This window comes from Epinephelus moara, chromosome 19, assembly GCF_006386435.1.
Source record: "Epinephelus moara isolate mb chromosome 19, YSFRI_EMoa_1.0, whole genome shotgun sequence".
Taxonomy (NCBI): Eukaryota; Metazoa; Chordata; class Actinopteri; order Perciformes; family Serranidae; genus Epinephelus; species Epinephelus moara.
In genome coordinates, this window is record NC_065524.1 from 19,872,093 (window position 1) to 19,885,553 (window position 13,461).

Here is a 13,461-nt window from a genome sequence, read left to right on the forward strand (position 1 = left end):
AACGCTAAAAAAATGTGGTATCTGAGTCCAGTTTGATTCTTTTATTTACAAAGGATACAGTGCTTTCTTACATAACATTTATAAACAAAACAGACTGCATCATGTCCCTGAAATGAGGACAGAGATGGACTTCCCTTGGTGATGCTTTTGTGGGGCAGCGCTGGTAAAACCTAGAAACACTCCCCGGTTGTCTTCGTTAAAATGTCTGAGGTCAGTCCAGCATTACTTGTCCCAGCTCTCCTTTCCTGAAGGCTCTGATGAAATTGTAAGCTGCTGCTGTGTAGTTTGGGACAGTGATGGTGATGTTCCCTGAGGGAGACGAGGAACATTTTCATATTGGGACTTATCTTTACAATGTTTCTGTGATGGTGACATAGAAATAGAATGAGGGTAGAGCGGGCATTGAACTGTTTGCGAGAGAGAGAGTACAAAAGAAAATGGCGACTGTTGTTCGATGCTATGGTGACAACACACCAGTGGGACTGTAAAGTGTGTCACACAGTTTGAGAACTCTGTTTGTGCCTATTATTACACCTATTTTTCAATCCATATTTCTCTCTTTAACTTAACTAAAATTAATGATAAATCAGAACTCATCGTCAAACACACTCAATTCAAACTTAGAAACAAAATAAAACTCACCAAAACTGTCTCAGTCAGTGTTGTTAGTCACCTAATTCTTTCATCATTTACTGTTCCAACAATCACCAACTCTGGTTTGGTCAAAATAAAATCTTAATTCACAGAGTTAGATGTGAAAATATGCAGATCTGCTGTCTGCTGAGCAGCAGCTCCCACTCGTTCTTTGGAGGCAGCTACAGAACATCATGTTTTAACAAACATGCAATTAATGGCAACAAAAGAAACAGGGAAATAACAGTTAGGGTAATATTCTAAAAATTAATGGATTGCTTATTTGAACATGTAACGTTACTACTCCATTGCTTGTTGTTACTGCAGAACCTCACTTCAGTGAGTTTGCACCTTGGCGCAAGTCAGTTGTTTATACACAAGTTTATACTGAAGTCAGCCCACTAGAGCAGTTGCAATTCCAACAGTGGCCGCTGCTCTGACCGTCCTGCTACACTGGCTAAATCTAAACGTCCGCCCTCAGGACTTACCGACTGAGCTCTCGCGGACTTCTGTTGTATGTACTGTGACAATATCACCGTCATCACAAGTCTGCGAGGGCTAGGCAAGCTACTAATATACAGCCTTTGAGACTTTTACTCACTGCCATGGAAACATTCAAGCAACCGTTACAATCATTGTAACTGCTGTCATATTTTGTCTGCTCATCTGTCCCTGCAGATAACAAGATATAAATTCCATCTACATGGTTGTTTTGTGAGTGAACGAACATACAGACTGCAGACATTTAAATACAGAGATGTTTGTGAATAAGGACCAAGCTATGACTAAATAAATCAGATAGGCCTGTTAGTTACATCACAAGATCTACTTTTGTTCTTTTTCAGCCACTTTTCCAGCCTTTATATTTGGCATTACACTGTGCAACCTGTAGGGTAGGCTGCAATTATACAATGCATTTTGATTCCCCTCTATAGCCCATATTTCTACATATTTATGTATCATGATGTTGAATATTATTTTTTGGCATACATGGTTCAAGTATTGCTTCAATAGGCTACAGTAACTGTTCTACAGACACATAAGTTTTGTTTTTTAGTTGGCTATTGTAAAATAAACTACCATGTCACGTCTGTATTGCAATGAATTGTGGCCAGTTGAATCAGTGAAGTCTTCACCCCAAGCAGACTCTCTGGAAGTCTGCAGAAAGGCTACTTTATGACCACTTGTGGACTGGTTGAATTGTGGATTTGGACAGCCCCAGACTTCCCGGGAACGCACCCACAAAGTCTGCAAGTGCGGTGAAGTCCAGACATTTGGATTCAGCCGCTGATACAAGTGTGAATGTCAGCCCTACTCTCAGTCTATTTCATTTTATTATGGATGGTCATCAAACTAACAAACTGGCTTGAAAGCAAATAAGTGAACTAATATAATAACTGATCAGTAATACTGTGTGTAGCAGGACTATCTGTAGGAATAGCACTTTCTTACCGACTCCAGTAATGGCTTTGACCCGTTGTGTCATTCCAAGTTTTACAGCAATACGTTTGAGGACATGCTGAATGTCATCGCTTGGCTCTTGGAGGTCGTATTTCTCTACGTAACTGCACACACACACACACACACACACACACAGGTACAGTAAGCAATCACAGCAATGTGATAAAAGTACGACACTGACCATGTAAAAATATTCTTTCTACCATACCTGAACTTCTCAAGCCTGTTCAGGGAATACAGTAAGTAGTCAGCGATTATGTCTTCACCCACTAAATGGTCCAGAATAGTTCCTGGAGAGGGAAAGAAAAAAATATTAAAATACTTGTTGAAGACACTGGAAAAACCTGATGATGTTTCCACACTGTGTTTCCTGAATGACAGTAGTCGTACTCACCACATAACGCCAGCTTCATGCCTGTTTCAACACTCTCAATCTTCGGAGGCAAGACTCCTGGCGTGTCCAACAGGTGCATTATGGGTCGCTCACACACCTGAGGACACAGACAGCTACAAATACTGCGCAGATGTGCACACACAATGAACCCATGAACACATATACACAAAGACAAACATGTCCTCTACACTCACCTGTATTTTAGTCAGGACTGCTTTAGTTATACCTGGCTCTCCGCCTACTCGAGATGCACGACCTGAAATATAACAGCACCGAATATTTATCACTGAGGAGGTGATCAAACTGAATCACTGTCCAACAGCTGCTTTATTACACATACCTTTTTTCAAGTTTGTTCTTCTCAGTGAGTTAATAAGAGACGACTTCCCAACGTTGGGCACTCCAATCACCATCAGGCAGTAATTTGTATTCTGAAAGATTTACATGACAAAGTTTTTTTGGCAATTTATAAAGCTATTTATAAAGCTAAATGTGCTCAAGAACATGAATTAAAAACATCAATTTAAAATGCTTAATTTCAATGACAAGTTACTTTTGGATATCACCGTGCCAGTCATGACACATCATCAGGTAGAGACACATATATTTTATCACTGAGCTGACGTTGTCTGGAGTATAGTGACACAAAATAGATCATTTTTTGAGCCAGACAGGTGATGTGGGAGACAACCTTAAAAGCTCCAAAGCATGTGGTGAGGAAATATGACCACGAATACATTAAAGGTATACTAGGCGAGATTAAAAAAATTCTCATACAAAAGTAATCCCTCACAATCATCACTTGCAGCATGACAGTGTGTGGCAGTGTCTGTATCTAAAGAAAGTGTGCCGTCTGCCTTTATTTTCTACTTATTTTGATTTATTTGAGACATTTCTGGTCATCAACCTTTGAGTAGTGGACTCTATAAAAACGAAGCAACCAGCTGCCTCTCTCCTCTGCTATGTGGATGCGAGCTGCAGGTTGAGCCACACACACTCAGAGTTGAGAAATGGACAGCATGAATTCACACAAAATCCAGCAATGCAGCACATTCCTGCAGGGTTGTGCCGAGGTGTGTGTGTGTTTACTTGTGCTTTAGAATGTAACCGCCGTGAAACAATACATTTTTATTTCTCTGATTCACTGCTTTGTCCTCCCTAACTTCCTATGAATTTATTCTCTAGCTCGCTTGACCACCGCTGCTCTCTTAGTCTCGTTGAGCCAAAGAGGAGGGGCCAAGTTTGAATGTCGTGTTTACAAACTGTAAGTAAAAAGTCCTGCACAGCATGCCTTTAAATTTGGATTCACAGAGTCAGGCAGTGATGCTGAGCTGACAGCACAGTGTGTTGGATGTGGTGAAATCCTGTCACATGAGGCGCTTAAACCATCAAAGCTCCAGAGACGCTTCAACACAAAGCAGCCGGGATGTGCTGGAAAGTCACAAGAATATTTCCTAAGGAAAATGTACGAGCTTCAGGCACAATGAAACGTCATTAACATTAACAGCTGACAGTTGCATAACACATATTTACTGCCCAGTTTGTTTTTCCTCCTTATTTTGTCATGTTGTGTTTCTCTCATGTATTTGGGAAGGTGGTTCTTGGAAATTTTATAACAGCCAAGAAGTGGGCCTTAAGTTACAAAAGCTTGAGAACCCCTGGGTTAGAGTACGGCCAACCTATTGGCTTCTAACACCTTAAAAGCTGAAAAACATACAAATATAATTGACAAAAAAGTGTAAATAAATGGTTCCATGTGGTTTCAGCTCCACTAAGGCGACAGAAAAAACTTACAGTATTTTGGTTAGCATTGATCATAGCTCTGTGAGGCTATGTCCTTTTATTTATGTTTTATACTTCTTCTATCATATGTAGCTTATTGCCCCGGCAGCTGTAAAATGCCTATTGGGCTACAATTTTTAACTTGTTTCTCTCAAAGCTGAAAGTAGATGAAATATATTATCAAACTGCCTTCAGTAATCATACCTCAGCTCTGTTAAAGCGTGGTTGGCTCTCAATCATTTCCACCACCGTTGGCACCAACTGCAGAAAAATGACAAGCAGCAGTAATTTGCACATTCATGTTCATACTTTTTATGTTAGATGAGCTGAGAACACGTCTGCACACAGTCAAACGTTAAGTATCCAGAGAAGATTTTTACCTTTTTGATGTTGTCATCTCTCTGCTTTAAACAGTCTGTGAAGAGAACATTCCTCACCCTGTTTTTTTCTAACGCCTTCAGGATTCTCTGCAGGGCAAATGTAAAGTAACAGTTTAAAATAATTTAAAACAAGACTACAAGAGTTTAAGAGAACAAGAACAGGACATGCAATTTAAAACCTGGAAAAGAAAAAGCTATTTTTAAAAGCACTAAAGGCAGTAGTTACATATATATATACACACAGAATAGCACTGTAAAACAAGCAGGACATATTATTAGTTGCAGCAGGAAAGGAAGAGTTTAGTGCGTACACGTGATGACATGCAACTTTACAAAAATAATAGCAAGACTTTTGACCTGCTTGTTGGACAGATCAGCGAGGTCCATCTTGTTGAGGACCAGCAGATGGGGTCTGACATCTAGAGTCTCCTGAAACACAGGGTTTCTTCCCGAGAAGGGGATGTCCTTAATGTTAAAGAAAAATCTAACAGTTCTCATTTTATCTCTGCATTAAAATGAGGCTCAGATTTTTAACTGTAGTGGGGAAGAGATAGCTGTAATTCAGTGATCCTTGTGGTGGCTGTTACTTCTAATCTACAAGTGCTTTCTTTCTGGCTGTACCAAGGTCTGGACTTAATCACAAAGGTAAATGTTTCTTTGCTGTTAGAGCTCCTATACTCCTGAATTCTGTGAGGTTGATGGCACTTTTTTATTTTATATATTTTAGAAATGTGTTTTAACCTGATTCATTTAAAAAAGGTTTTAAAAAGTTGTCACATGTGGAGAGGAGATTTACCACCTCTAGCGTACAGGATCGAGATGATCGAGATCTCTACGCTTGTTCACAGAGAACATGATATTTTGGCTGAGCCCGTCATCCACTTTTGGAATAATATAGATATGATTTAAGAAGGAACTCCTTAAAATTATTTCCAATTTTCTCTACAAAGAGAAAAAACTTCTTCACACTTTGTGCAGTAAGGCTTCCAGAGGATGTAGTGAGGGCTCCTTCAGTGAACTCTATTAAAAACAGATTGGATTAATTCTGGTCAACAAAGGATATTTTTTATCATTTCAAACTGATTTGTGATTATTTACAACGCAGCTCTTAAAGGGAGAGGGAAGCATCATAAAACCAGATGCTTTTTATAAAATAAAGTTATTTATGAATAAAGGAAGTTAGGATTAAAATTACAAACAAAATGTGAGGCAAACTAACTACAAAGTAAAAAGAGCTGGTGGGTGCTGTTCAACTCAAAGAAAGATAAATAACCAAATTGGGCATTTGAAAACAAGACTTACTAATCTTATCCAAACAAAATCAAAAGTATAGTATCCTAAATTGTTTAGTGGACAACTGGAAACACAAATTAAACTTGTTTGTTTTATTATATGGCATCTTTGCTGTAGTTGGTGAGTCTGGTGTCAAGAATTAATATCCTCTACCAGAAAATGTTGATTAAATTCCATTAAATTAAATAAATTAAAAGTCGAAATTATAACGCTCACAGTGCCTCACTTTATATTTAGATTCATTAGTTTATTCTACATTTCTTCTCTGGCTGTGTGCTTTGTAAAGAAATGTGTAACCTTGTTTTGAACAGTGTTAAATAAATAAAACAGCAGGCATTTTCTGGCACTACCAATGATAATATGATAAAATAACCAGAATTCCTTACATATAAATAACAAAAAGACACTTTGCATTGTTATATTCTACCAACAGTGCAGTAGAGAATAAAGGATATTCTGGCATCATGGATCTCTATGATACAGTCCACACTCTTCAGGCTGGCTCTCATCTGCTTCAGTCCTGCACACAGTCAGGTGAAAACTGTTATAGTAACTTATATTACACACGGAATTACCTGCTTTACACAAATACAAACATTTATATTCGTGGTGCATACACCTGATATACTCTAGAGATCACTTAAAGCAAAACTGTCACCTTTAGCCATGTGTCCGGGGAACCAGTGAGCCACTTCCCGTCCTCCAAAGTCGAACACGGTCCTGAACTTGCTGACATTACGGAGCGCCTCGTGCAGTTTCATGGCGGCTGCTCGTCTATATGTGACCGTGGTTTGTGTGTACGGAATTATTATTATGACCCGGCTAGCTACAAAGTATCTGGCTAAAGTTTAGCATCTTGCTGCGGTGGCTCGGACGTGTTGGTCATGATGTGCCTCTGTGTTTACATGCCGACTAGCATCTCTAGTCAAACAGCTTCGTTCGTTCCGGTGTGAGACCACTTCTTCTACGTTTTCTTTTTTTTTTGCAGTTTTTCGCTAATGGGAGAGTTACTGCCACTTGCCGGATAAAAATCATACAACCATACTGTGTCGTATATGCCAGAAAAAAAAAAAATTAGTACGTCCCAATACATATGCTACTATGGCAAATACAGTATGCCAAAAATACCAGTATGTTCCATTACATCTGGTCGGATTTTGCAGAATGCAAGCCAGCATGCTTTTCTGGCTATTCTGACCAGTGGGTTAAGGAAGTTATGACAGGCCCCAGTGAATCTAGAATCTATAATGTATGCAGTTATTACTTTCTGCAAAATAACTACAACAGAGCTCTCGGGTTGACCTCCATCTCTGGTGAGCTCGGTGAATAATAATAATAATAATAATGATAATAATAATAAAAACAATAAAATAATGATTATTTTGAATATTTAAATAAGTGAGACTGAACTTTATACAATGTTTTGCACATACATGTAGGAATCAATTAACTCAATGACTTAAGACAGAACTGTAAAAATAGTTTATTGAGAAATGTCTTATTTATCAATAGAATCTGATGGTTGATTACAATCAATGGACAGAAAATAATCAGATCAGCAAAGCAGAAAGTTGAAAACAGCATGGAGTTCAATCACTATTATAACAAGACAATGGAAATCTTATAATTGCATTGATTTTTTTCAGTTGAAAAGCAATATATATGGGTATTTAATAGTGTTGTTGACTGATTCAGGTCCAAACTTGACATTTGAGTGCAAAGTTTTGAGTGCCAAGTGGGCAGCTTTCGTCATCAACCAAGCCCACCTTTGCCACCCTCTCACCAACCGCCCAAAAAAAGAAAGAACTGTGCACTGAACAGCATAAGGTCAGCAGTATCACACGTCACTGGCTGGGGCACTTTATACATTGCACTGACTGCATTAAATAAACAGCAGCTCTCACACCATCCTCCAAATCAACTCTGAGATCATAGTATGAATAAGATAAAAATTTTGGCTATAAATCTGATAAATCTCTTTTCATCACAGCAGTGCAGTTCTTTTAAAGCTTTGATCTGAGCGGCTCAGGTGCACGCATGGAAGAGTAGTGAGAGATGAGTCTGTCAGCCTCTCTCCACCCAGTGAGAAGAGCTCCATGGACGGTGGAGTAGTAGTATGGATGAGTGGCCTCTCCAGCAAACAGCACCTGCAGGGGCTGAGAAAGATCAAAGGTTACAGTACAGAGTCTTACACCTTGGTTAATTATTTCTGAGTTGGTGTGTGTTTGTGTTTGGAAATGTACAGTAGGTACCTGTGACTGTGATCCCTTTGTAGGCAGGGGCTCCCTCATGTTCTCCAGGTCCTGCGCTGAACAGCCTATTCCTGGGTGAGAGTACGATCCACATGTCCAGGGGTCATGAAACCACTGGGAGCGCAGGACTCTCCTCGGGGTGATGGTAGGATTTCCTAAATACACAGAGTTAGTCTGCGAGTGCTGACAAAGATCTAAAATGATCAGGGCTCGGAAACATTTTTAGAAAATATTAACATCCTGCTGAGGATGATTCACTCTGAATGGAGGAGAAGTGTATCCCAATGCATGCGACTTATTTAGACTCACCTGTAAATCTGCGGATGAGTTGTGTGATGGTGTGTGTGACCTCCTGTTCAGACAGTGTCTCCATATACTCTGACTCATGCCCAGCAATCCAGCCGCACAGAACATGGCCATACCTGAAAGGTAAACCAAAAACATTACTGCCTTCCTAATCAATGTATTCACCAGTTATTTTCCATTAAATACAACATGAACAAGGCAAGCAGCAGCATTTGTGGTTGCTGACCTCTCAGTGGGTTTCAGCACAGTGAAGCCAAACAACTTCTTCATCCAGGACCTCTGCACATCTGGCACCTGGTCCACCATGACATCCTGAATCATGACAAGAGATAAAACAGATCAGTTCAAATGATCCTGTCTGTTCGATTTTTTTTTGCTAACTAGTTGCAGAAACATAAAACATTTTTGGGATGCATGTGGGTGGAGAAATAGACCAAATAGTATGGTTGTGGACCACACCAAAGACTCCGACTTGAGCCAAACCAGCCTCAAACTCAGACCCTTGATCTCTTTCAACAAGCCTGGGTGATTCCTCATCCTTTGATTGCTTTAAAAATAATTGAAATACTCTTTGCAAAGGCTTTATCCACATCACATTTAGCCCTGTGAGGCAAACTGTGATTTGTGATATTGGGCTTTATAAATAAAATTGATTGATTGATTGATCAAAATTTACATGATTTAGTATTGTTTTTTTTTTTAAAATACATTTCATGTGTAACTTAATCCAGAGTGTATTACACCTTTACATACATGTCTTACCTCATCTTCCCACACCAGGTAGATGACCTCACAGTCAGCATCCCACCACGGTGAATCAAACTCCACAAATATTTTATTATTTGTTCCAAAACCAAGTCTCCGGACAGAGTGTAGCTTGTGCAGAGGGAGAGGAGGACGAAACAGGGTTGAATGGTGCTTCTTCAGGTATCCTGAACAAACAGAGCAAACCAGAACAAGTTATGTTATGCTATGTTATGCAGTATAGGGCTGCAACTACCTGTTATTTTTATTGTCTATTAATCTGTTGATTATTATTTTCTCGAATAATCTTTGTCAGAAAATGGTGAAAAATTTCGAACAGCATTTCTCAAAGCTCAAGATTACATCATCAAGTGTCTTATTTTGTGCACAACCCAAAGATATTCAGTAAACTGTGATCGATGAGTAAAGAAACCAGAAAATATTCACTATTAAGATGCTGGAGATTTTTTTTTTTTTTTTGTCTTAAAACATTACTCAAAGCAATATATCGATTATCAAATTAGTTGGTGATTAATTAAACAGTTGACCACTAATCGATTAATGCATTAATGGTTGCAACTCTAGTTCAGTACTGAGTAGCTTGATCTCTGATTAAAACTACATCAGAAATGCACATTTCATAAACACATCAAAAGCAGCAGAAAACAGTACATCATGTTTAACTGCGACTAATGTGCAGAATTAGAGAGATGTTACACTTGAGACTGAAGTTAGTGACAGGATTTAGTAATTAAAATGTTTATATTAGAAACAGAAACTAAAATGTTTAAGTAGTTGAATACACGTCTGATTCTACCTAGAGGTATTGTGACAATCACGTGATCAGCGGCAACCTTCTCCCCATCATCACACTCGATCATCACAGGGCTCTCTCTCTTCTCTGTGTTGTTCCAGTGGACACAGTGAACAGGCTGATTGTAGGTCACCAAATCACTGGGGAGCTCCGACATCAAGTTCTTGATCAGACCTTCATAGCCACTGCATAAGAAAGAAAATGATGTTTCAGTCAGTTAGACATGGGGCGTCGGTAGCCTAGTGGACAGTGCCGGCACCCCATGTACAGAGGCATTGCCTCGCTGCAGCGAAATATCAAAATAATCTTAAAAAAAAAAAAAAGTCAGTTAGATATGCACATGTATGCTGAAACAACCAGTTAATTAACTGTCTGAGTGATGTACTGCCAATATGCTGAATTCTTACAGTGTCTTCCCTGTCTGTGTCAGGTAAAACTACTGGGCCCCCCTCCTGGAGCCAGTTGTCATCCAGAGGGTCCACCACTCGCAGGGGTAGGCATTGAGATTGGGGGCATTGTCACCAGGAGAAAGGCAAAGGTGGGGACGTAGGCGTGCTGACCCCTGGCATCCAACTGGTTCTAGGGACATGGAACATCATCTCTCTAGTGGCAGAAACCAGAGCTGGAACAGGAGGTGGAACAGTACCGACTAGGGGTACTGGGCTCCTAAGTATAGCACTGGCTCTGGAACCAAACTCCTGGAGGGGCTGGACTTTTCAGGAGTTGCCCAGGGTGAGAGGTGCCATGTGGGTGTGAGGACACTCACAAGCCTCTGGCTGAGCATCGCTGTCTCGGAGTTCTACTGGGGGAACATAAAGGTTGCCTTTATACGACCGCAAGCTGCTGGGATGAAGTATGACTGTTGTTTGTACTTTCGCACCAAACAGCAGTTCGGAGTACTGCTGGGGGACTCCAACGTTTACATGTGCAACAATGGAGAAACCTGGAGGAGGGTGATTGAGAGGGCCTGCCTGGCCTGAACCTGATTGGTGTTTCCTTACTGGACTTCTGTGCCAGTCACACAATGTCTGAGCGTAAGGTGATTCAAGTGTACTATCAGAGGGAGGGAGCTTGGAGAAGATCGGCTGGTCTGTCCTGTCCAAAAGAGCCTGCTGAGGTGGTTCAGCCATCTGATCAGGATGCCTGGACGCTTCATTTTGGAGGTTTTCAAGCCATGTCTAACTTTAAGAAGGCCCTTGGGTAGACTCAAAACACATTGGAGGGATTATATATTTCATCTGGGCTGGGAGCGCCTGGAAATTCTCCAGGAGGAGCTGGAAAATGTTGCTGGGGTGAGGGATGTGTGGACTACCTTGCCTAGCCTGCTGCCACCACTACCCAGCCCTGAAGAAGTGGACGATGGATGGATGGGCCTTTATTCTATGTCATGATTAAAAAATACTTGGAGCGTCCTTTGGTTGACGATCAGATAAGCTATTGCAAAACCTTTACTCATGAAATTACTAACATGTATATGTAGGAAATGACAACTTAATGAAACTGATTATAGAAATAATTGTTAGTACGAACCCTGGAAATGTACAGTCCAGTCCAGGAAGAGTCTTGTATAGGCCAAAGGCACCCAGACCCACCTCATCCATGCTGTGAGTCCCGTTAACACAGCACTCCACCTTCAGCATGGTACTGATCATACACAGTCTCAGAGAACTGGTGGCTGCATCAACATCTTTCCACTTCTCTGCTGCTCGTTGTCGAGCCTGCGCAACACAACAAGCAACAAAACAAACTCCTTATTCCTGCAAGATGCAATTTATTATCAACAACATCTGAGCTGGAGCGTCACAAATATTGGTAGCTCACAAACACACTGCCACTATGATAATAAACATATTATTACAGTCACTGAGAGAAACGTACCTCCGAACGTATGAAATCTCCCACACAGGCCTGGGGTTCTCCTCCTTGACTCTCAAATTCTGAACTTTCATCAATTAACTCCATAAACAACTCCTGAGCAGGATAGATGTCCTCGGCATTCAGCTTCCGACCTGCACGCGACCCACAGAATACTAATTAGGAAAATATCATCACACCCTACAGTAAATAATCAATGGCACTGGCTATACATGTCTTAAATTGTCATTCCAGTATTAGTTTAAGGAAACAACGCAACACTACAAAGCAAACACCTTAAAAGGAACTGACGGTTAGGAATAACACACAGGAGTAAAATACCTGATCTACCAGACTAGTTTGTGGCTTGTGTACAAGACTGCTGTGTAAACATCCGTCTGAAATCAACCAACAACTCTTTCTACAAGGGTCAGACACAATAACGTGAATGTGAATATCTATCTTTTACTTATAGTGTGAGAAAGGCTGCTTCAGCTCTGTGGTACACTTTCATATTATCTCCACATTAATTTGAACTAGAGGTCAGTGGTCAGTCTTAAACTATGATTTTTAAAACATCTGGCAACCTGAACTGCTGAAGACATTGGGAACCCAGGGTGGATGTCCTTCGACGTCCATGGCCTGGTTCTCTGGGGTGAGGGCCTCTGGATCCAGCAGCCCGTACTTGCGGGCCAGACAAAACACTGGGTTCTCCTCAGACGGTCCATGGATCCAGTTTGCCCCTATCTCAACAATATTATCACCTGCAGATGGAAAACATTGTGCAGTGGCAGAAAAGAAAGTTATTTATTGTTTTTTTATGTCCCCTAACATAAATTTCATTGCTGTTCGTTTATAACAGGGTAATATAATGTATAACCCTTGCGTAATCAGCTCTTGTATTATCAGATAGTCACATGTTTTACAGCGGACATCTGGTCTCAAGACAGAACAATACTTTAAAAAAAAATAGGTGAGACAATGTTTGGATCTGTAAGATATAGCTTAGTGTGTCCACAGGAGGACAAAATAGATTACAATAGTAGAAGACAATAAAAAGTGCCGTATGGTTCAGAGACACTGCAAAACGTATTGAGGGGTAACGGGAAAGCCATCAAAGAAATGACACTGTGACCTCAGAGGCTGCCCAAGAAAATGTATTTTTGTGATTTGGTAAAACCGATTATTATTAAGATAAACTGCAGTCAAAGTTGTAAACAGCTGCTCTCACCCAGTCTAGCGGTTTTTATTCTTCCTCCGCTCCTTGCAGTCGCTTCAAGTATCCTCACATGATGAAACCCAGCGTTAACGAGCCGCTGTGCCGCCGCTATACCTGCTATCCCGCATCCTATAATAACTATTTTAGCGTTCACATTCACAACCATACTTGCTTAACCATTACGGGCAAACGGTCCCTTGGCTTCCTGGATTAAAAAGATTACCAAAGCTCAACAAAACAACAAAAAAAAAAAAAAAAAAAAAGTCTTTCCGGTTAAGAGTTTCAAAAATAAAAGTCGTGTTTATTAGACTGGAACCGAGTAATATATA

The 13,461-nt window shown here is 40.4% G+C and overlaps 2 protein-coding genes across 2 annotated transcripts; both read right to left on the reverse strand.

Annotated features, from left to right (window-relative positions):
- Nucleotides 1-26: 26 nt before the first annotated feature.
- On the reverse strand, nt 27-6,880 carry mtg1 (mitochondrial ribosome-associated GTPase 1). Its single transcript, XM_050071863.1, has 11 exons — nt 6,602-6,880; nt 6,397-6,463; nt 5,008-5,110; nt 4,651-4,737; nt 4,475-4,531; nt 2,829-2,919; nt 2,683-2,744; nt 2,489-2,585; nt 2,303-2,384; nt 2,086-2,198; nt 27-309 (listed from the first exon to the last, which is right to left on the reverse strand). Exons 1-11 carry the CDS (start codon nt 6,702-6,704, stop codon nt 212-214), a joined length of 960 nt encoding a protein of 319 aa, XP_049927820.1. The 5' UTR covers nt 6,705-6,880; the 3' UTR covers nt 27-211.
- A 522-nt stretch (nt 6,881-7,402) lies between these two features.
- Nucleotides 7,403-13,374, reverse strand: LOC126406568 (peroxisomal N(1)-acetyl-spermine/spermidine oxidase-like). Its single transcript, XM_050070922.1, has 10 exons — nt 13,145-13,374; nt 12,501-12,677; nt 11,938-12,068; nt 11,590-11,777; nt 10,063-10,244; nt 9,264-9,433; nt 8,728-8,813; nt 8,505-8,617; nt 8,196-8,350; nt 7,403-8,099 (listed from the first exon to the last, which is right to left on the reverse strand). Exons 1-10 carry the CDS (start codon nt 13,296-13,298, stop codon nt 7,947-7,949), a joined length of 1,509 nt encoding a protein of 502 aa, XP_049926879.1. The 5' UTR covers nt 13,299-13,374; the 3' UTR covers nt 7,403-7,946.
- Nucleotides 13,375-13,461: the final 87 nt, after the last annotated feature.